At 49.5% G+C, this 23,635-nt stretch overlaps 1 protein-coding gene across 2 annotated transcripts in view; it reads right to left on the reverse strand.

Annotated features, from left to right (window-relative positions):
* The window catches only part of kcnn1a (potassium intermediate/small conductance calcium-activated channel, subfamily N, member 1a), a 92,394-nt gene that overhangs the window by 63,999 nt on the left and 4,760 nt on the right, over window positions 1-23,635 (reverse strand). For both annotated transcript variants that reach the window (XM_078423791.1, XM_078423792.1), the window contains exon 2: window positions 3,774-4,205. In XM_078423791.1, coding sequence (XP_078279917.1) covers window positions 3,774-4,121 — 348 coding nt within the window. In that variant the 5' untranslated portion in view covers window positions 4,122-4,205. The remainder of the gene's footprint in view (window positions 1-3,773; window positions 4,206-23,635) is intronic.

Here is a 23,635-nt window from a genome sequence, read left to right on the forward strand (position 1 = left end):
GGTTAATACAATCATGATTTGTTAATTGGAGTGGCTTGAATGGCCAAACGGTCTTCTTCTTCAGTCCTATTTGCCGATCAGGAAGCCCCATCTACGCTAGTCCCATCTACCTGCGTTTGGCCCAAACCCCTCTAAACCTTTCCTATCCATGTACCAGTCCAAACATATTTTATTCATTGGAATACAGAAGGATGAGAGGGGACCTAATAGAAACGTATAAACTTATAGAAGGACTGGACAAGCTAGATGCAGGAAAAATGTTCCCAATGTTGGGGGAGTCCAGAACCAGGGGCCACACAGTCTAAGAAATAAAGGGGAGGCCATTTAAAACTGAGGTGAGAAAAAAAAAAATTCACCCAGAGAGTTGTGAATTTGTGGAATTCTCTGCCACAGAGGGCAGTGGAGGCCAATTCACTGAATGGGTTTAAAAGAGAGTTAGATAGAGCTCTAGGGGCTAGCGGAATCAAGGGATATGGGGAGAAGGCAGGCACGGGTTACTGATTGTGGACGATCAGCCATGATCACAATGAATGGCGGTGCTGGCTCGAAGGGCCGAAAGGCCTACTCCTGCACCTATCGTCTATTGTCTATACAACCATGGCTGATGTGTAGAACAAAGTAAGGCGGACTCCCTTCAGATTTGGCATAAACCTGAGTCACCACAATTGGCAGCGTACAGCAGCGGAAAAAAAAATCACTTATGTTCTGTCTCTCCTTGATTGGATGCAATAGATTAATGCAACATTTCTAGTATTGTAAAAACCCAGATGTGGAGTTCTTGCCCCACAATCAGGTGCATCAAAGTGCCCTACCCACCCCACAAAGTACTCTCTGAACTGTTTCATGTAAGGAGCACGGCAGGCAGTACATGTACACGGGCGGTCACGGCGGTGTAGTGGTAGAGTCGCTGCCCAACAGCGAATGCAGCGCCGGAGACCCGGGTTCTATCCCGACTACCGGGCGCTGTCTGTACGGAGTTTGTACATTCTCTCTGTGATCACGTGGGTTTTATCCGAGATCTTCAGTTTCCTCCCACACTCCAAAGACGTGCAGGTTTGTAGGTTAATTGCCTTGGTATAAGTGTTAATTGTCCCTAGTGTGTGTCGGATAGTGTCAGCATGCCGGGTGATCGCCGGTCGGCACGGACTCGGTGGGCCGAAGGGCCTGTTTCCGCGCCGTATCTCGAAACTAAACAGTAAACTCCCCATGCAATAATAATAACGGTACTATTTTTGTGATGTTATTTGTGTTGTAAATATCGGCAAGGGCACATCACCTCAGGGAACACTCTTTCACTGAAATTGTTTACTCACATGGGCAGGGAGTTGTAATTTCCTCCTCAAGATTACAACTCTGACGGTGCACCATTCTCTCGGTGCCGGGAACGCCTCAAGTCCCTGCAGGCCTCTGAATCTGGTAGTAGGAATACTAGCCCACAGCTGACATAGAGTGGTACGGCCCTTCGGCCCTTCTTGCCCACGCCGACCATCTACGTTAGTCTCGTCAACAGGCGTTTGGCCCATATCCCTCTCAACTATTTCCTATCCATGCACCTGTCCAAATGTATTTTATGTTCATACTGTATGTCAAAAGGAGCAGAACTAGGCCATTCGGCCCATCGAGTCTACTCCGCCATTCAATCACGGCTGATCTATCTCTCCCTCCTAACCCCATTCTCCTGCCTTCCCCCATAACCTCTGACACCCGTACTAGTCAAGAATCTGTCCATTTCAGCTGTAAAAATACACAATGGCTTGGCCTCCACAGTCGTCTGTGGCATTGAATTCCTCGGTCTCACCAGCCTCTGTTTAATGAAGTTCCTCCTCATCTTTCTAAAGGTACTACCTCCTTTTATTCTGAGGCTGCTCCCTCTGGTCCTAGACTCTCCCACTAGTGAAAACATCCAGTCACGGGGAGGACGTACAAACTCCGCACAGACAGCACCCGTGGTCAGGATGGAACCCGGGTCCCTGGCGCCGTGAGGCGGCAACTCTACCGCTGCGCCACTGTGCCACCCAAAATTGATAAGACTCCAGTTCTCTGGCCCGCAATGGGAGATATTTTAATGGCTCGATCCCATTCCTGTGATCAATGAATTCTTGCTTGAGATCTTCAAAACGATTCTGATTTTCTTCTCGCTCAGTTCGCCCCTCATTTCAATATGTTTGACTCCACTTCTCCCTGTTTTAATGACGACTGTTTTTCCCCCTCTATTTCTGCTTCCCTTCTGCTACCTTCTTGATCCTTCTATGTCATCTGTGTCTTGGTGCAGTTGACCACTGTGACATCAAGTTCTGTCTTATACCTCACCTCCTCCACTGCCAGCACTGGTATTCCCAACAGGCTAAACGGCAAAAATAATAAACAAATGAGCTGAAGGGGAAATTGGAAGCTTTGGCATCATTGGGGGTTTCATGGTTTAAAAATTGATAACCAAGAATTTCTCTAAGTCTGGCATCGAAACACAAAATGAGAAACACGTAGGCCTATTGTAAACATGACCGCTTTTGTTCATAAGTTCATTAGTCATAGGAGCAGAAATGGGCCATTTGGCCCATCGAGTCCGCTCCGCCATTCAATCATGGCTGATCTATCTTTTTTTCTCAACCCCATTCTCCTGCTTTCTCCCCATAACCCCTGACACCCGTACTAATCAAGAATCTATCTATCTCTGCCTTAAAAATATCCACTGACTTGGCCTCCACAGCCTTCTGCGGCAAATAATTCCACAGATTCACCACCCTCTGACTAAAGAAATTCCCCCTCATCTCCTTTCTAAAGGTGCGTCCTTTTATTCTGAGGCTGTGCCCTCTGGTCCTAGACTCTCCCACTAGTGGAAACATCCTCTCCACATCCACTCTACCCAGGCCGTTCACTATTTGACTTGACGTGTTGACTTTGAACTTCCACCTTGGAAGGCTCCAAGTCTGGGTGAACGTACCTCTTGAGAATCAGGGAGCGATGATCAACATTGCGATCCATTTTACATCCCTACCCACCCTAACGACACACATCCTTGAAGGGCGGTTCTCAACAGATTGTGTTTTTTCACAAACGTTTGTGGTTATCTCTCCTGTGGTTGCCAACGATTCCCGCACATATTGGGGGAGAGAGGATGAGCTCTCATCGGAGAGAGGATGTTTGAAGAAAGGTCTCGACCCAAACCATCACCCATTGGGTCTGCAGAAAGGGTCTCGACCCGAAAGACGTCACCCATTCCTTCTCTCCAGAGTTGCTGCCTGTCGCACCGAGTTACTCCAGCATTTTGTGCCTAACCCATATATATATATTGAACTTAATTTAACAGGGAAATGTAGGACTGTTCATGGCCCCACGTGCCTAGACCATGTGAAGAGGGAACCTGTTATGTTCAGCAATTTGTTCAGTACTCTGAAACCTCGGGCTAGGATATTCCTCCTCATCTCCTTTAGGTGTCAGACTTTAGGTACCATGTCATTGAGGGGAATCAGAATTAAAAGGACATTCCTTTAGGAAGGAAATGAGGAGGAATTTCTTCAGTCAGAGGGTGGTGAATCTGTGGAATTATTTGCCACAGAAGGATGTGGAGGCCACGACACTGGATACTTTTAAGGCAGAGATAGTTAAAGGTCTTGATTTGTACGTGTTTCAGGGGTTATGAGGTTGAAAGCAGGAGAGGAAGAGATTGATCAGCCATGATTGAATGGCGGAGTAGACTGGATGGGCCGAATGGCCTAATTTTGCTCCTATCACTTGTGAACTTACGGGCGGGGGAAAACAAAATGGAGGCTTACCTTAGTGTAAACTCCCCAGGACAACTCTGTCTCTGTCACCATAACAACAATCCCAAACATTCCAAATATCAGTGCGTAGTCGCTAAGCCTCTTCCTCTTCTCGAACAGGGCTCGCCGGTGGCCCAGCTTGTGCCCGATGTTGGGGGACTTCTTGGGCAGGTTCCTGCCCTCATTCAGCACGCTGTCGTTGGAGACGTTGTTGTGGTCGGGTTTGGAGACCACCACCTCCAGGCCGGAGTTGGTGTGCAGGGGCTGCGTCTCAGAGTCCAGGTCGTGGAGGTTTCTGTGCGAGGTGCCCAGGCTGCTGAGAGGTCGGACCACCCCTCCGTTGTACTTGCAGCTGGTCATGGCTATCTCCGTGAAAGGGTTGCTCTCACTGAAGCTGCTCTTGGATCCAGCATGGTGCAGTCGCTGGAAATCGCCGGTGTTCACCTGCGGACAGACCACACCACAAACCGTTTGAGACTCGACGGGACTTCATAAGTTGGGGTCTTGACCCATTCGAGAGCAATTTGCTGCCTGTCCCACTGAGTTACTCCAGCATTTTGTGTCATTCAGGTAGACAGGGAGGTGGCACGGTGGCACTTAATTAATTATAGTGCCATCAATATCTGTCTTTGATGGGGCCACATTTAGACTTTAGTGATACAGCGCGGAAACGTCACCCATTCCTTCTCTCCTGAGATGCTGCCTGACCCACTGAGTTACCCCAGCACTCTGTGAAACGTCACCTATCCATGTTCTCCACAGATGCTGCCTGACCCGCTGAGTTACCCCAGCACTCTGTGAAACGTCACCTATCCATGTTCTCCACAGATGCTGCCTGACCCGCTGAGTTACTCCAGCACTCTGTGAAACGTCACCTATCCATGTTCTCCAGAGATGCTGCCTGACCCGCTGAGTTACTCCAGCATTTTGTGTCTACCTTCGATTTGAACCAGCATCTGCAGTTATGTTCCTATTCATAAGTTTTGGGAGCAGAATTAGGTCATTGATGGGCCAAATGGCCTAATTCTGCTCCTATCGCATGACCTTATGAATGGGTAATGTTTCGGGCAAGACACTTCCACCCATTCCTTCTCTTCAGAGACACTGCCTGTCCCGCTGAGTTACCCCAGCATTTTGTGTTTATCTTCCCTTTAATTCACATCTCAATGCCAACTAACTGTGTATCTACGCTGAACAAGCTGGGTCTGTAGAGAAAGGGAGACACAAAGTCCTGGAGTACTCAACCCCAAAACGTCACCTATCCATGTTCTCCAGAGATGCTGCCTGACCCGCTGAGTTGTTCCAGCACTCTGTGAAACGTCACCTAGCCATGTTCTCCACAGATGCTGCCTGACCCGCTGAGTTACTCCAGCATTCTGTGAAACGTCACCTATCCATGTTCTCCACAGATGCTGCCGGACCCACTGAGTTACTCCAGCATTTTGTGTCATTCAGGTAGACAGGGAGGTGGCACGGTGGCACTTAATTAATTATAGTGCCATCAATATCCGTCTTTGATGGGGCCACATTTAGACTTTAGAGATACAGCACGGAAACAGGCCCTTCGGCCCTCCGAGTCCGCTGCTACCAGCGATCATCCCGTACACTAGCACTATCCTACACACACTAGAGACAATATACAATTTTTACGGTGGCCAATTAACCGACAAACCTGCACGTCTTTGGAGTGTGGGAGGAAACCGGAGCACCCGGAGAAAACCCACGCAGTTCACGGGGAGAACGTACAACCTCTGTACAGACAAGCCCCCTTAGTCGGGATGGAACCCGGGTCTCTGGCGCTGTGAGGCAGCAACTCTATCGTTGCGCTGCCTAAAAGGGGCAGGACAGGTACAAAGAAAGGTTAAATCTAGAGTAAAGCTCCTTTGCGATGGAGATGTTTATGCCTGAGTTTAATACAGTGGTTTTCACAGTACAGACTATTAATAATATAAAACGTTTCTTGTTTGGCTGTGAGTTTGCTGCCATGCTGAAGCAGCAATGTTATAAAGTGATTCTGAATTGGATTGGTGCCGAGGAGAGGAAGCTGACAGGATTATGAACAAAGATAGATGGGCGGCACGGTGGCGCAGCGGTAGAGTTGCTGCCTCACAGCGCCAGAGACCCGGGTTCGATCCCGACTACGGGCGCTGTCTGTACGGAGTTTGCACGTTCTCCCCGTGACCTGCGTGGGTTTTCTCCGGGTGCTCCGGTTCCCTCCCACACTCCAGAGACGTGCTGATTTGGAGGTTAGTTGGCTTCGGTAAAATTGTAAATTGCCCCCCAGTGCGTGTGTAGGATAGTGCTAGTGTACGGGGTGATCGCTGGTCGGCGCGGACGGCGGGCCGAAGGGCCTGTTTTACACGCTGTATCTAAAATCTAAAGTAAAGCTGGAAAGATTCACAGCACGGGAATTCACTGTATTTTCTCATTTCTTCTCAGCAACGTCTGATGTGAGACTTAACAGACCAGCCCGACCCTGTCACGGCACGAAGGCGCAGCGGTAGAGTTGCCACCTTACAGCGAATGCAACGCCAGAGACCCGGGTTCGATCCCGACCACGGGTGCTGACTGTACAGAGTTTGTACGTTCTCCCCGTGACCTGCGTGGGTTTTCTCCGGGTGCTCGTGTTTCCTCCCACACTCCAAAGACATGCAGATTTGTAGGTTAATTGGCTTGGTAAAATGTAAAAATTGTCCCTAGTGTTAGTGTGCGGGGATCGCTGGTCGGCGCAGACCCGGTGGGCCGAGGGGCCTGTTTGCGCGCTGTATCTCCAAACAAAACTAAACTTGCTCCTATCCTATATAGGTAAGGTTGGCAACTTCCTCACTCCCAAATAAGGGACAAAGGGTGACGTCACCGCCCCGCGCCCCACGTGACCTCACCCAGCCAGCGGCCGCCATCGGTGGAGCGGGAGCACGTGGCCGCTGGCTGGGTGAGGTCACGTGGGGCGCGGGGCGGTGACGTCACCCTTTGTCCCGTATTTGGGAGTGAGGAAGTTGGCAACCCTACTAATACGGGACAAGGGCGGTCCCGTACGGGACAAACTACCTTAGCCCAAAATAGGGGATGTCCCGGCTAATACGGGACAGTTGGCAACCCTAGATATCGACAAGAGCCAACTGGTGACACTTTCAGTTTAGAGATACAGCTCGAAAACAGGCCTTTTGGCCCACCGAATCCGCGCCGACCAACGATCCACGCGCACTAACGCTATCCTACACACACTAGGGACAAGTTACAATTATACCAACGCCAATTAGCCTCCAAAAACCTGTACATCTTTGGAGTGTGGGAGGAAACCGGAGCGCCCGGAGAAAACCGACGGTCACAATACGGTTTGTATATGGAATACAAACTCCGTACAGACCAAAGATACTAGAGGAGCAAGATAGACCACTTGACCCCAAAAACCGTAGTATGTCACACCGCCATTTTAGTCGGCAGAAACCTGCAGAAACAATTAAAAAGAAAAATAACAAACATCTGTGAGTTGATAGATGAGATATATTCTGCATTTTAATGGTATCATCACATATACTGTTCCCCCAAAACACTGATTACACTGCGAGAGGCAGAGCGAACAGCGGGATTTGCTTACTAAAATGGCTCCTTTGCGTACTACACTTCAGTATAGGCGATTTCGATGGAGTGGTCTATCTTGCTCTGCTCTTTTATCTTTAGTACAGACAGCCCCCCAGAGTCAGGATCGAACCAGGGCCTCTGGCGCGGTGAGCCAGCAGCTCTAAGTAAAGCTGGGAAGATTAATGTGTGAGAATGCGCCACGATTCTCATTTGCGTTGGCAACTTATTGTGTGGAACTCAATAGATGAGGCCAACCCTATCACTTGCTCCTAGACGGGTGATATCATGTGATGAGCGTTTGTCGGCACTGGGCCTGTACTCTCTGGAGTTTAAAAGAATGAGGGGAGACCTCATTGAAACATACAGAATAGTGAAAGGCCTGGATAGAGTGGATGTGGAGAGGATGTTTCTACTAGTGGGAGAGTCTAGGACTAGAGGTCACAGCCTCAGAATTAGAGGTCGCTTTTTTAGGAAGGAGATGAGGAGGAAATGATGAGGACTTTGTAGTCAGGGGGTGGTGAATCTGTGGAATTCTTTTCCACAGAAGGCTGTGGAGGCCAAGTCAGTGGATATATTTAAGGCAGAGGTAGATAGATTCTTGATTAGTGCTTGTGTCAGGGGTTACGGGGGAGAAGGCAGGGGAATGGGGTTAGGAGGGAGAGATAGATCAGCCATGATTGAATGGCGGAGTAGACATGATGGGCCGAATGGCCTAATTCTACTCCTGTCACTTATGATCTTATGATTTCGGCAAGGGCAACCGGTGCCACTCCTGTTACCGAGAAGCTGTGCAAGAATGAACCTGCATCTAATCAGGAAGCTGGTACAACAGGCAGTGAAGAAAGCTCATGGCATGTTGGTCTTCATAACAAGAGGAGTTGAGTATAGGAGCAAAGAGGTCCTTCTGCAGTTGTACAGGGCCCTAGTGAGACCGCACCTGGAGTACTGTGTGCAGTTTTGGTCTCCAAATTTGAGGAAGGATATTCTTGCTATTGAGGGCGTGCAGCGTAGGTTTACTAGGTTAATTCCCGGAATGGCGGGACTGTCATATGTTGAAAGACTGGAGCGATTAGGCTTGTATACACTGGAATTTAGAAGGATGAGAGGGAATCTTATTGAAACATATAAGACTATTAAGGGATTGGACAGGCTACAGCAGGAAACATGTTGGGGGAGTCCAGAACCAGGGGCCACGGTTTAAGAATAAGGGGTAGGCCATTTAGAACGGACATGAGGAAAAATATTTTCAGTCAGAGAGTTGTGAATCTGTGGAATTCTCTGCCTCAGAAGGCAGTGGAGGTCAATTTTCTGGATGGTCTCAAGAGAGAGTTAGATAGAGCTCTTAAAGATAGCGGAGTCAGGGGGTATGGGGAGAAGGCACGAACAGGGTACTGATTGTGGATGATCAGCCATGATCACAGTGAATGGTGGTGCTGGCACGAAGGGCCGAATGGCCTCCTCCTGCACCTATTGTCTCCATTTTCACACATGGCAATGACAGGGAGCAGGCCATCTATGGCGGTGGGGGGGGGGGAGGGGGGGGCTGTATCCCACTGTTTAACATGGAGAGGGAATGGGATTCCAGTGGCCCACACTGACACTCTGCATTGTGTGGCTAATTACAACTGGCAAACTGATCTTCACAAACACAGATGTCTGCAGCGAGTCGACGATGTTTCACAGCCGCTGCTGCATGTCAGAAAATAATTATTGGAGATCTGAAAGCCGCTTCGATTATTCAAGCTAATTATAGTTCAGGGGATTGATATCAAACCCCAAATTATACCGTGTTTGCTCTGAAGTCTGGAAAATATGGAGGCAAAATGTCAAACACGAGCCTGCTCTTTGTCGGCAGTGAAACCACTGCAATTTGTACCAACGATCAGGCTCTCTGTCTACATAAACACCCTCGCACAACAGCTATTTAGTGTCGAGTGGACACTTGGTCTGTGGTCTGTGGTCAGGGAACAGAAACATCGCAGTTAGCGACACGCAGGCAAAAGGAACTGCAGGCGCTGGCTTGCGCAAAAGGACACAAAGTACTGGAGTACCTCTGCCGAACGAGCTGCCGGTGGAGGTGGTTGAGGCTGGGACTATCGCAAACATTCAGAGTTTGCAGCACAGAGGGTGGTGGGTGGATGGAACGAGCTGCCAGAGGAGGTGGTTGAGGCTGGGACTATCGCAAACATTCAGACTTTGCAGCACAGAGGGTGGTGGGTGGATGGAACGAGCTGCCGGTGGAGGTGGTTGAGGCTGGGACTATCCCAACGTTTAAGAAACAGTTAGACAGGTGCATGGATAGGACAGGTTTGGAGGGATATGGGCCAAACGCAGGTAGGTGGGACTAGTGTAGATGGGACATGTTGGTCGGTGTGGGCAAGTTGGGCCGAAGGGCCTGTTTCCACACCGTATCACTCTATGATTCCAAAGCAGCACGCCAGGCAGCATCTCTGGAGAACGTGGACAGGCAATGTTTCTGGTCAGGACCCTTCTTCAGGATGATTGCAGTGGGGAGGGGTAATCTAGGAAGGAGGTGGGGGCGGGACAAAGCCCGGTAAGTGATAGGTGGATACAGGAGAGGGGGGAGGGGTTGATAGGCAGATGGGTGGATAAAGAGATGAGATAAAAAGGAGACAAAAGTGTTTAAGATAAGGAGAGGAGTGAAATGGGAAGCCATAAAGAGGGATATAGGTGTTGGATAAAGATGGGGGAGGGAAGGGAGGTGGGGGAAATGAATGGCACCCAAACAGTTAGCGATATGAGCAAAACTACAGAAGAAGAAGGGTCTGAAGAAGGGTCTCGACCTGAAACGTCACCCATTCCTTCTCTCCTGAGATGCTGCCTGTCCTGCTGAGTTACTCCAGCATTTTGTGAAATAAATACCTTCGATTTGTACCAGCATCTGCAGTTATTTTCTTAAAACTACATTTCAACTCTGCACGACAAGGTAACGTGTTAGTGGTAAATCAGGAAGGCATTTTACTTGTGTAGGAAGCAACTGCAGATGCTGCTTTAAACCAAAGATAGACACAAAATGCTGGAGTAACTCAGCGGGACAGGCAGCATCTCTGGAGAGAAGGAATGGGTGACGTTTCAGGTCGAGACCCTTCTTCAGGCAATTCAGGAAGGCATTTTATCCTAGGCGTAGGAAGAAACTGCAGAACCTGTGTTATACTGGTTTATTGAGTCTGAAGAAGGGTTCTGACCTGAAACGTCACCTATTCCTTTGCTCCAGAAATGCTGCCTGACCCACTGAGTTACTCCAGCACTCTGTGAAACGTCACCTATCCATGTTCTCCACAGATGCTGCCTGACTCACTGAATTACTCCAGCACTTTTTTCCATCTTAGGTATTTTATCTTCGTTTAATTTGGAGATATAGCGTGGAAGCTGTGATACCCTCAGAATTAAAGGACATTCCTTTTGGGAAGGAGATGAGGAGGAATTTCTTCAGTCAGAGGGTGGTGAATCTGTGGGATTCTTTGCTGTGGAGGCCAAGTCAGTGGATATTTTTAAAGCAGACATAGATTCTTGATTAGTGTGGGTGTCAGGGGTTATGGGGAGTCTGCAGGAGAATGGGGTTAGGAGGGAGATAGATCAGCCATGACTGAGTCTGAAGAAGGGTCTCGATCTAAAACGTCACCCATTCCCTCTCTCCTAGATGCTGCCTGACCTGCTGAGTTACTCTAGCATTTTGTGATACCTTCGATAGATCAACCATGATTGCATGGGGGAATAGACATGATGGGCTGAATGGCCTAATTCTGCTCCTATTACTAGTGACCTTTTGAAACTGCACTAGGGCCCACTGAGTCCTTGCCGACCAATGATCGCCGCATGCACTAGTTCCAACCTGCGCACTACGGGCAATTTTCACAGAGGCCAATTAACCTGTTACACCTGTTTGTCGATGAAATGTGGGAGGAAATCGGAACACCCCGGGGAAAACCCACGCGGTCACGGGGAGAACGTGCAAACTCCGTACAGACAGCACCCGTGGTCAGGATGGAACCCAGGTCTCTGGCGCTGTGAGGCGGCAACTCTACCGCTGTGCCACCGTGCCATCCTGCGCATCGAAATCTCGACCCGAAATGTCACCCATTCCGGAGATGCTGCCTGACCCGCTGAGTTACTCCAGCATTTTGTGCCTACCATCGAATGAACCATTCTACATTTCCTTGAACCTCGTCTGCTTTGATCTCTGGTTTTCACACCTGACCCTTCCACATCTCGAGTCTCCCTCCGCCCTGACGCTCAGTCTGAAGAAGGGTCTCAACCCGAAACGTCACCCATTCCTTCTCTCCAGAGATGCTTCTCTCAAGACACCTCCAGTGACTGCCCCAAGTTCCTCCGTCCTACTGTCTTTCTCCTCGGTAAATACAGAGGAGAAATACTCATTGATGACCTTGCCCATCTCCTGTGGCCTCACACAGAGGTGACCGCTTTGATTCCTGAGAGGTCCCACTCTCTCCCTAGTTATCCTTCCCCCTTATGTATTTATAATATCTCTTGGGATTGTCCTTAACACTATCTGCCAGAGCTACCTCCCGGCCCCTTTTTGCCCTTCTGATTTATTTTTTTAGTTTACTCCTTAGTTCCCGAAACTCCTCCAGGGATGTGCAGGAAGGAACTGCAGATGCTGGTTTACACTGAAGATAGACACAAAATGCTGGAGTGACCGGGTGGGACAGGCAGCATCTCCGGAGAGAAGGGATTGGTGACGTGAAGAAGGGTCTCGACACGAAACGTCACCCATTCCTTCTCCCCAGAGACGCTGCCTGGCCCGCCAAGTTACTCTAGCATTCTGTGTCTGTCCGCATTCCAAATACATCAAAGCACATTTGGCAAGCTTGCCTTTCTGAGGGCAGACAAGGTAAGCGGCAATTTCATTTGTCTTCGGCTGATGGTAATCGTAAAAGTGTATTTAAAATTGAATGCAAAGACATTAATGTCAAAGCAACTTATTGAGGTCGATTATGATTTAGTTCACTGCTACCTTTGATCACTTTGGACGACAACCCTTCTGATCCTCCAGTGTGGCCTCCGCAGTGACTGACGGCTTCTTAATGGCAAAGCCCCCCGATCTAGTGAGTACATTGAAAGCCCATCGCAGGCCTGGCAGGTAGCTGGCCAATTGCAGTCCACTTACCCAACAGCCCAGGGCAATTAAAGGCCGAGAATTAAACGTGGAGTGGCCAAAATAAATCTGAAATCAATATCCACATCTCCAGTGCAATGACATCAAGGCCAACTGGCCCAAACATCAGAGGCTTCTAGGCCCTGGACCACAACAGGCCATTCAGCCCCACTGCCCTCTGCTGTCATCTGGCAGGTTCATGGCTCTTCATTTCACCTTCGCATCCTGGAGGCCAAACCCTCTCACTTTCCCACACCTCCAACATCCACCGTGTAATCGTGAGCAGCCTGGCCTGGTGGTGCAGTATTACGCACCAGAAACCCGGGTTCCATCCTGACTATGGGTGCTGTCTGCACATAGTTTGTACGTTCTGTGTGTGTGTGTGTGTGTGTGTGTGTGTGTGTGTGTGTGTGTGTGTGTGTGTGTGTGTGTGTGTGCACCCACACATGTTAGCTGTGCATGTAGACACGTGTGAGCATGCTTGATTATGTAGGCGCCTGTGTGCACGTGTGTGCGTGCATATGCATGTGTGTATGCATGTTTGTGTGTGTACATGTGTGCTTGTGAACATGTGTGTGTGCGCGCGTGTACGTGCGAGCATGTGTACATGTGTGTGTGCGTGTGCGCGTGTGTGCGTGCGTGTGTGCGTGTACATGTGTGCGTCCGGGTGTGCATGCATGCGCGTGTGTGCATGTGTGATAGTTTATATCAATTTATCCGTGCATATACCTCTGAGTATTTGGATGTGAGAATGTGTGTGGGTGTGTTAATAGATGTAGATGTTTGTGTTGTGTGTGTGTGTGTGTGTGTGTGTGTGTGTGTGTGTGTGTGTGTGTGTGTGTGTGTGTGTGTGTGTGTGTGTGTGTGTGTGTGTGTGTGTGTGTGTGTGTGTGTGTGTGCGTGTTTGTGCATGTGTCTGTATAAATAAAAGGTGACTGTACAGTTACAATCAGTAACTCCCATGCTGATTAAACAACAACTCTGTACAGTTATACATGACTCCCAACCTTGAACCGTACAGCTACCTAGTAAATAACCCTCACTCTGAATAAACAGAGGCTTTAGACAGTACATAATGTAAGAGACTCGTGTTGCTAAATTAATTTCTGTGCCAGCACGACGTGTACAATAAGGACTGATAGATGCAGTCTATAATTGCAGAGAGAAGTGGATATATATTTCAGATGGGGCAGGTTATGCATAGCCACTCGTTCTCCGGGTTAGAAAAATCCATCTCGAATCAAGTCTGCTCTGTGTCGCATTCTGCTCATTCATTACAATAATATTTGTAGCAGGAACAGCAACTGTGAGTGCATGTTTGACTCATCACCGATCTTTAACAGGAAAACACATCGAGACGTAAAGTGTGTTAGTAATGCCAGCCACTGCAACTGCTGCAAACAAATTCCAAGATAGTCTTCACCTTATTTCAGTGTTTACGCTCATTTCCTGATTCGAGCAGAGCTGAAGGTTTAATATCGAGACAGGTTGAGTTGACGAGGCTTATTCTCGGGGCTGGCTGCAGTGAGGGGCTTGTTTCAAACGGCAAGCACTGCACCGACTGTCATTATTAGCAGCGTGGCAGGGGGGTGGGTGTGGACACTTCACACTGTGCACAGTGGGACTGTGAGAAGCAATCTGAGATACAGGCGCAGAATCTGCACTCCCGAAAATGCACCGTACAGAAATAGTACTGAGCTGTGGGGAGAGGTTGAACAGGCTGGGACTCTAATCCTTGGAGAGCAGGAGGATGAGGGGGTGATCTTACAGAGGATCTTATAAGATCATGAGAGGAGTAGATCGGGTAGAGTCTCTTGCCCAGAGTAGGGGAAATCGAGGACCAGAGGTTCAAGGTGAAGGGGAAAAGATTTAACAGGAACCCGAGGGGTAACTTTTTCACACAAAGGGTGGTGGTGGGTGTATGGAACAAGCTGCCAGAGGAGGTAGTTGAGGCTGGGACTATCCCACCGTTTAAGAAACAGTTAGACAGGTACATGGATAGGACAGGTTTGGAGGGATATGGACCAAACGCAGGCAGGTGGGACGAGTGTAGCTGGGACATGTTGGCCGGTGTGGGCGAGTTGGGCCGAAGGGCCTGTTTCCACACTGTATCACTCTATGATTCTATGAGAAAGCACTTCTACGAATGACAGGAGGGTCACTCAATGTCACACAGTGACAAGCCTGTACCCCATCAACTCTGTACCCGTGTTAAACCGAGACAGAACTGTACCACTAGACTGTCTCCCACAGCAATCCAATGGCAGATCTGTCCCCAATATTACTGCATTCCCCATGGTAAACAGCTAATGCCATGGGTGCAGAACTAGGCCATTCATAAGTTCATGTTCATAAGTGAGAGGAACAGAATGAGACCATTCGGCCCATCAAGTCTACTCCGCCATTCAATCGTGGCTGATCTATCTCTCCCTCCGAACCCCATTCTCCTGCCTTCTCCCCATAACCTTTGACGCCTTATCCAATCCTTAAATTGTGACACATCGTCATCAGTGTAAAACCAGCATCTGCAGTTCCTTCCTACACATTTTGTAGGTTAATGGGCTTGGTATAAATGTAAGGCTGTCCCTAGTGGGTGCAGGATAGTGCTAATATGCGGGGATCACTGGTCAGCACGGACCTGGTGGGCCGAAGGGCCCCGTTTCCGCACTGTATCTCTAAACTAAGTGGAAACAGGCCCTTCTGCCCACCGGGTCTGTGCCGACCAGCGATCCCGGTACACTAACACTATCCTACACACACTAGGGACAATTTACAGAAGCCAATTAACCTACAAACCAACACAGCTTTGGATTGTGGGCGGCACGGTGGCGCAGCGGTAGAGTTGCTGCCTTACAGCGAATGCAGCGCCGGAGACTCAGGTTCGATCCCGACTACGGGTGCTGTCTGTACGGAGTTTGTACGTTCTCCCCGTGACCTGCGTGGGTTTTCTCCGAGATCTTCGGTTTCCTCCCACACTCCAAAGACGTACAGGTTTGTAGGTTAATTGGCTGGGCAAATGTAAAAATTGTCCCTAGTGGGTGTAGGATAGTGTTAGTGTGCAGGGATTGCTGGGCGGCGCGGACCCGGTGGGCCGAAGGGCCTGTTTCTGCGCTGTATCTCTAAATCTGAAACCGGAGAAAACCCACGTGGTCATAGGGAGAACTTCCAAACTCTGTACATACAGAACTAGAGGTCAGGATCAAACTGGGGCCTCTGGCGCTGAGAGGCAGCAACTCTCTCTCTACCACACACAGCTCTGAATGCCAGTGTTATACACCTCAAATTATATTACTCACATTTATTAAATCATGCTGTGGATATTGATAACCGCTTACAGCTCAGCCTGACACTGGCTGCAAATGGAGTGGTACATCTCTCCCCATACTGAACAAGCTGTCTCATTACAGCTCACACTAATGAATGTCACTCCAGCAAGACAGTGCCTCACACACACACAGACACACACATACACACACACACACACACATCACACACACACACACACGCATCCCACACATACACATCACACATCACACACACACACACATGCACTCCGTACACACACACACGCATATGCACCACACACACATGCACCACACACACACGCATGCACTCCACACACACACGCACATACACACACGCACCCCACACACACAGACACACACACGCGCACACACAGACACACGCGCGCACACATGCACTTCACACACACACGCACACAGACACACATACACACACAGCACGCACATGCACACATGCACCCCACGACACACAGACACATGCACTCCACACACACGCCCATACACACACGCCCACAGGCAGACAGGCAGACACGCACGCAGACACACACACAGAGACACACACAGACACACACACAGACACACACACAGACACACACACAGACACACACACAGACACACACACACAGACACACACAGAGACACACACAGACACACACAGACAGCTGTAAGCTGCCAGCAGGCTGCTGATGTACCAGGTTTCACCATGGCACTGCAGGAGGAGGTTGAGCAGCTCTATGTGATGCCGCTGAAGTTGCCCAGGCGTGGAGCGATGGTGGCGGGCAGTGCCCACAGGGCAGAGCACGGTGCACAGGTGAACACTTCCGTTTAGGCTGAAGGGCATACCTGTAGACGATGGTTTCATGGCAGCTCTCTCTTTGGGATAATCTGTTCAAAGCACAGCTGTCTGTGATGCACGATTAGCAACAACGGTTTTCTAAACCACTGCAGCAAAGGAGGCCATTCCCCCCATTGATCCTGTGCTAGCTTTCTAGTTATAGAGTCATATAGTGTGGAAACAGGCCCTTCGGCCCAACTTGCCCACACTGAACCTGCCCCATCTGCACCAGTCCCACCTGTGTATATCTTAATATACAAGGGGGAACGGTACAGTGGCACAGCGGTAGAGTTGCTGCCTCACAGCGCCAGAGACCCGGGTTCCATCCTGACCACGGGCGCTGTCTGTACGGAGTTTGTACGTTCTCCCCGTGACCTGTGTGGGTTTTCTCCGGGTGCTCCGGTTTCCTCTCACACTGTTTCTTAGACATTAAGATAGTCCCTGCCTGAACGACCTCCTCTGGCAGCTTGTTACTCTGTGGCAAGAGACTCTGTACATCTACCCGATCTATTCCTCTCATGATTTTATACAGCGCTACAAAATCACCCCTCATCCTCCTGCACACCAAGGAATAGAGTCCCACCCAATCTACCTGCGACTCCACCTTCAAGGAACCATGCACCTGCACTCCACAACCCTCCCCAGAGGCCTACCATTCACTGTGTAGGTCCTGCCCATGTTAGACGTCCCAAAATGCAACATTTAGAAGGATGAGAGGAGATCTTATCAAAACGTATAAGATTATTAAGGGGTTGGACACGTTAGAGGCAGGAAACATGTTCCCAATGTTGGGGGAGTCCAGAACAAGGGGCCACAATTTAAGAATAAGGGGTAGGCCATTTAGAACGGAGATGAAAAAAATCATTTTTCAGTCAGAGTTGTGAATCTGTGGAATTCTCTACCTCAGACGGCAATGGAGGCCAATTCTCTGAATGCATTCAAGAGAGAGCTAGATAGAGCTCTTAAGGATAGTGGAGTCAGGGGGTATGGGGTATGGGGAGAAGGCACCTATTGTCTATTGTCTATTATCTCACATCTCTGTATTAAATTCCATCATCCATTCCTCCGCCCACCTGGCCAATCGATCCAGATCCTGCTGCAATCGTTCACAACCATCTTCACTATCGGCAAAACCACCCACTTTTGTATCATCAGCAAACTTGCTAATCTTGCCCTGTGTGTTCTCATCCAAATCATTGATGCAGATGACGAACAGTAACGGGCCCAGCACCGGACCCTGAGGCACCCCACTAGCCACAGGCCTCCAGTCTGAGAAGCAACCCTCCACCATTACCCTCTGCTTCCTTCCATGGAGCCCATTTACTACAGTATCCATTCAGTTATCTCTCCTTGGATCCCATGCGATCTAACCTTCCAGAGCAGCCTACCATGCGGAACCTTGTCGAAAGCCTCACTGAAGTCCATGTACACAACGTCTACAGCTCTGCCCTGATCGACCTTCAAACAACCCAACTAGATTTGTGAGACATGACCTCCCACGTACAAAACCACACTGACCATCCCTAATCAGCCCTTGCCCATCCAAATGCCTGTATAACCTATCCCTCAGGACACTCTCTAGTAACTCACCAACTATAGATGTTGAGCTCACCGGCCTATAGTTCCCAGCATTTGCCCCCCAGGCCTTCTTGAACAGAGGCACAACATTTGCCCCCCTCCAGTCTTCCGGCACCTCTCCTGTATTTAAAGACGACTCGAAAATTTCAACCAGGGCTCCCGCAATTTCCTCTCTAGTTTCCCGCAATGTCCTCGGATATATCTGATCAGGCCCTGGAGATTTGTCCACCTTCAAACACGACAGTACCTTCAGTACTTCTTCGACAGTAACCCTGACTGCTCTCAAGACACTTCCAGTGACTGCTCCAAGTTCCTTCTGTCCCACATCCTTTCTCCGTCGGTAAATACAGAGGAGAAATACTCATTGAGGACCTTGCCCATCTCCTGTGGCCCCACACAGAGGTGACCGCTTAGATTCCTGAGAGGTCCCACTCTCTCCCTAGTTATCCTTCCCCCTTATGTATTTATAATATCTCTTGGGATTGTCCTTAACACTATCTGCCAGGGCTACCTCCTGGCCCATTTTTGCCCTTCTGATTTATTTTTATAGTTTACTCCTTCGTTCCCAAAACTCCTCCAGGGATGTGTTGAAAGGAACTGCAGATGCTGGTTTACACTGAAGATAGACACAAAATGCTGGAGTAACTCAGTGGGACAGGCAGCATCTCTGGAGAGAAGGGATGGGTGACGTGAAGAAGGGTCTCGACCCGAAACGTCACCCATTCCTTCTCTCCCGAGATGCTGCCTGACCCGCTGAGTTACTCCACCATTTTGTGTCCACCTTCGATTTTAACCAGCATCTGCAGTTTTTTTTCCTACACAGCTACTTAATGTGTCAATGTATAATCGTCAGGCAAGGTACCATTTTAATTTAAAAATAAAGTTGGTGCTTGGTCAGGGCAAGAGGGGAACAAATTTGGAGACCGGATAGATCTCTCGTTCCTTTGTATCAATTCCAAATCAATCAGACAAAGGCTATTTTACTTGCAGAAAAAAATGTTCCCAATGTTGGGGGAGTCCAGAACCAGGGGCCACACAGTCTAAGAATAAAGGGGAGGCCATTTAAAACTGAGGCGAGAAAAAACTTTTTCACCCCCAGAGAGTTGTGAATTTGTGGAATCCTCTGCAACAGAGGGCAGTGGAGGCCAATTCACTGGATGAATTCAAAAGAGAGTCAGATAGAGTTCTAGGGGCTAGCGGAATCAAGGGATATGGGGAGAAGGCAGGCACGGGTTACTGATTGTGGATGATCAGCCATGATCACAATGAATGGCAGGTCTCTGAAGAAGGGTCTCGACCCGAAACGTCGCCCATTCCTTCTCTCCTGAGATGCTGCCTGACCTGCTGCAAAATACTCCAGCATTTTGTGAATAAATACCTTCGATTTGAACCATCATCTGCAGTTATTTTCTTATACAATGAATGGCGGTGCTGGCTCGAGGGGCCAAATGGCCTCCTCCTGCACCTGTTTCTATGTTTACTTTCTATCTTAGTCCCACTGACATGATCAAGCATCAAGAGTCAAGAGTGTTTTGTCATGTGTCCAAAAACGGAACATTGAGATTCTTCCTTGCAGCAGCACAACATGTCTGCAAAGATACAACTTTGTAAAACCCATAATAAACAACAAAAGAAAGTTTAGTATTTTTATATAAATGGAAAAGCACAAACAGACAAATAAATGGACGGTATATTGCAAAAGTAATGCCCCCAAGTCTATGTAGTTCAGAACCTATTTGAGGCTGCAGTGTTTAATAGCCAGATGGCTGTGGGGACGAAGCTGTTCCTGAACCAGGACGTGACAGTTTTCAGGCTCCTGTACCTTCTTCCCGATGGCAGGGGTGGAACGAGAGCGTGGCCAGGGAGGTGTGGGTCAGTGAGAGTGTGGCCAGGGTGGTGTGTGTCAGTGAGAGTGTGGCCAGGGTGGTGTGGGTCAGTGAGAGTGTGGTCAGGGTGGTGTGGGTCAGTGAGAGTGTGGCCAGGGTAGTGTGGGTCAGTGAGAGTGTGGCCAGGGTGGTGTGGGTCAGTGAGAGTGTGGCCAGGGTGGTGTGGGTCAGTGAGAGCGTGGCCAGGGTGGTGTGGGTCAGTGAGAGCGTGGCCAGGGTGGTGTGGGTCAGTGAGTGTGTGGCCAGGGTGGTGTGGGTCAGTGAGAGTGTGGCCAGGGTGGTGTGGGTCAGTGAGTGTGTGGTCAGGGTGGTGTGGGTCAGTGAGAGTGTGGTCAGGGTGGTGTGGGTCAGTGAGAGTGTGGCCAGGGTAGTGTGGGTCAGTGAGAGTGTGGCCAGGGTGGTGTGGGTCAGTGAGAGTGTGGCCAGGGTGGTGTGGGTCAGTGAGAGTGTGGCCAGGGTGGTGTGGGTCAGTGAGAGTGTGGCCAGGGTGGTGTGGGTCAGGGTGGTGTGGGTCAGTGAGAGTGTGGGCCAGGGTGGTGTGGGCCAGGGTGGTGTGGGCCAGGGTGGTGTGGGTCAGTGAGAGTGTGGCCAGGGTGGTGTGGGTCAGGGTGGTGTGGGTCAGTGAGAGTGTGGCCAGGGTGGTGTGGGTCAGGGTGGTGTGGGTCAGTGAGAGTGTGGCCAGGGTGGTGTGGGTCAGGGTGGTGCGGGTCAGGGTGGTGTGGGTCAATGAGAGTGTGGCCAGGGTGGTGTGGGTCAGTGAGAGTGTGGCCAGGGTGGTGTGGGTCAGTGAGAGTGTGGCCAGGGTGGTGTGGGTCAGGGTGGTGTGGGGCAGTGAGAGTGTGTGGTCAGGGTGGTGTGGGTCAGTGAGAGTGTGGCCAGGGGGGTGTGGGTCTCTGATGATGCCGGCTGCCTTTTTGAAGCAGCGAGTCCTGTAGATCCCTTCGATGGTGGGGAGGTCAGTACCCGTGATGGACCGGCAGTGTGTGGTGGGGTCAGTGATGGGCCGGGCAATGTGTGGGTGGGGAGGTCAGTACCCTTGATGGCAGTGTTTTGGCCATATGTCAGATAACACCCTTACCCAAGAAAAAAAAAACTGCTATTCCCATGCCCGACATAGAAACATAGAAACATAGAAAATAGGTGCAGGAGTAGGCCATTCGGCCCTTCGAGCCTGTACGCACCGCCATTCAATATGATCATGGCTGATCATCCAGCTCAGTAACCTGTACCTGCCTTCTCTCCATACCCCCTGATCCCTTTAGCCACAAGGGCCACATCTAACTCCCTCTTAAATATAGCCAATGAACTGGCCTCAACTACCTTCTGTGGCAGAGAATTCCACAGACTCACCACTCTCTGTGTGAAGATATGTTTTCTCATCTCGGTCCTAAAAGACTTCGCCCTTATCCTTAAACTGTGACCCCTGGTTCTGGACTTCCCCAACATCGGGAACAATCTTCCCGCATCTAGCCTCTCCAACCCCTTAAGAATTTTATATGTTTCTATAAGATCCCCCCTCAGTCTTCTAAATTCCAGCGAGTATAAGCCTACGTTTTATTTAAACTCAAACCTCAGCAGTTTATGGTGAGGGAGCGGATTCCAGAATTCCACTCCCCGCTGTGGGAACGTTCATCCTGGTGCTTATTTAAGACTGTGTCTCATTGTTATGGACAACCTCTTCGACAGAAACAACTGTCGTCTTTCTCTTCATTCAATCAACTCTATTGATCATCTGAAATGTGCTACTGGATCACTCTTTAATCTAAAGATAGACACAAAGTGCTGGAGTAACTCAACAGGTCAGGCAGCATTCCTGGAAGAAAAGGATGTGTGTCTTTCCAGGTTGGGACCCTTAAACGTCACCCTTTCTTGTCACTCCAGAGATGCTGCTTGACCCGCTGAGTTACTCCAGTACTTTGTCTCCATCTTTGGTATAAACCAGTATCGGCAGTTCCCTCTTTCTGCCCTTTAATCTGTCTGATCTACAAGCAGTCCAGAGAAGGGTTCCAACCCAAAACATCACCTGCTCTCCGCAGATTCTGTCTGACCCGCTGAGTTCCTCCAGCACTTTGGCCTTTCGCTCAGGGTTCCAGCATCTTGTACCTCATCCCTTTATATTCGGCGCTCAAAGGATTGTAAAAACAATCTCCTCAACCTCACCACGTACGTCAACACTTTCGGTTCAGCTATCATTCTGGATTGTGCAGGGAAGGAACTGCAGATGCTGGTTTAAACCAAAGATAGACACAAAGTGCTGGAGTAACTCAGCGGGACAGACAAGGATCCCTGGAGAAAAGGAATAGGTGACGTTTCGGGTCCTGACCCTTCTTCAGACTGAAAGTTCAGGGAGAGGGAAACGAGAGAAGTAGAAGGTACGTAGAACAAATGAATGAAAGAAAAGCAAAAAGCAACGAAGATCAAGGAAAGTGGGGAAGCCCGCAATGGTCCATTGGGAAGGTGGTAGAGAGTTATGCCACAGCGAAACCTAGTAGGACGACAGTGAAAATAGAACGATGACTAGGGTGGGGGAGGGACGGCGAGAGAGGGTGCAAGGGTCACTTGAAGTTAGAGAAACGTCACCTATTCCTTTTTCTCCATGGATGCTGCCTGGCCCGCTGAGTTACTCCAGCATTTTGAGTCTAAAATATGAAGCTGTCAATAGACAATAGGTGCAGGAGGAGGCCATTCGGCCCTTCGAGCCAGCACCGACATTCAATGTGATCATGGCTGATCATTCTCAATCAGTACCCCGTTCCTGCCTTCTCCCCATACCCCCTGACTCCGCTATCCTTAAGAGCTCTATCTAGCTCTCTCTTGAATACATTCAGAGAATTGGCCTCCACTGCCTTCTGAGGCAGAGAATTCCACAGATTCACAACTCTCTGACTGAAAAAGTTTTTCCTCATCTCAGTTCTAAATGGCCTACCCCTTATTCTTAAACTGTGGCCCCTTGTTCTGGACTCCCCCAACATTGGGAACATGTTTCCTGCCTCTAACGTGTCCAACCCCTTAATAATCTTATACGTTTCAATTTCGTCTTTTATAATTGACTCCAGCATCTTCCCCACCACTGATGTCAGACTAACTGGTCTATAATTTCCTGTTTTCCCTCTCCCTCCTTTCTTAAAAAGTGGGACAACACTCTAGATGAGGTACAAGCAGAGTTCAGCATGGCCAATAACCACTCTCAAGTACTCAACAAAAGCATTGGCAGGCAAGGCCACAAGACATAACAGGCCGACTCGATGTGGCACGACACGGAACTGCCTGTGATACAGTACAAAATATGCAGGAAGGAACTGCAGATGCTGGCTTACACCGAAGATAGGCACAAAATCCTGGAGTAACTCAGCGGGTCAGGCAGCATCTCTGGAGAGAAGGAATGGCTGACGTTTCGGGTTGAGACCCTTCTTCAGACTGATCGGAACTGGATTGGAAGGTAGAATCAGGGGATATGGGAATGGGATAAAGGTGGATGGGAAGAGGGGGCGGTCAGTGGGATTAGTGGATGTGGAAGAGGTGGATAGAGGCTTAGTTTAGAGATGCAGCACAGA

Source organism: Rhinoraja longicauda, chromosome 28 (assembly GCF_053455715.1).
Source record: "Rhinoraja longicauda isolate Sanriku21f chromosome 28, sRhiLon1.1, whole genome shotgun sequence".
In the NCBI taxonomy this organism is placed as follows: domain Eukaryota; kingdom Metazoa; phylum Chordata; class Chondrichthyes; order Rajiformes; family Arhynchobatidae; genus Rhinoraja; species Rhinoraja longicauda.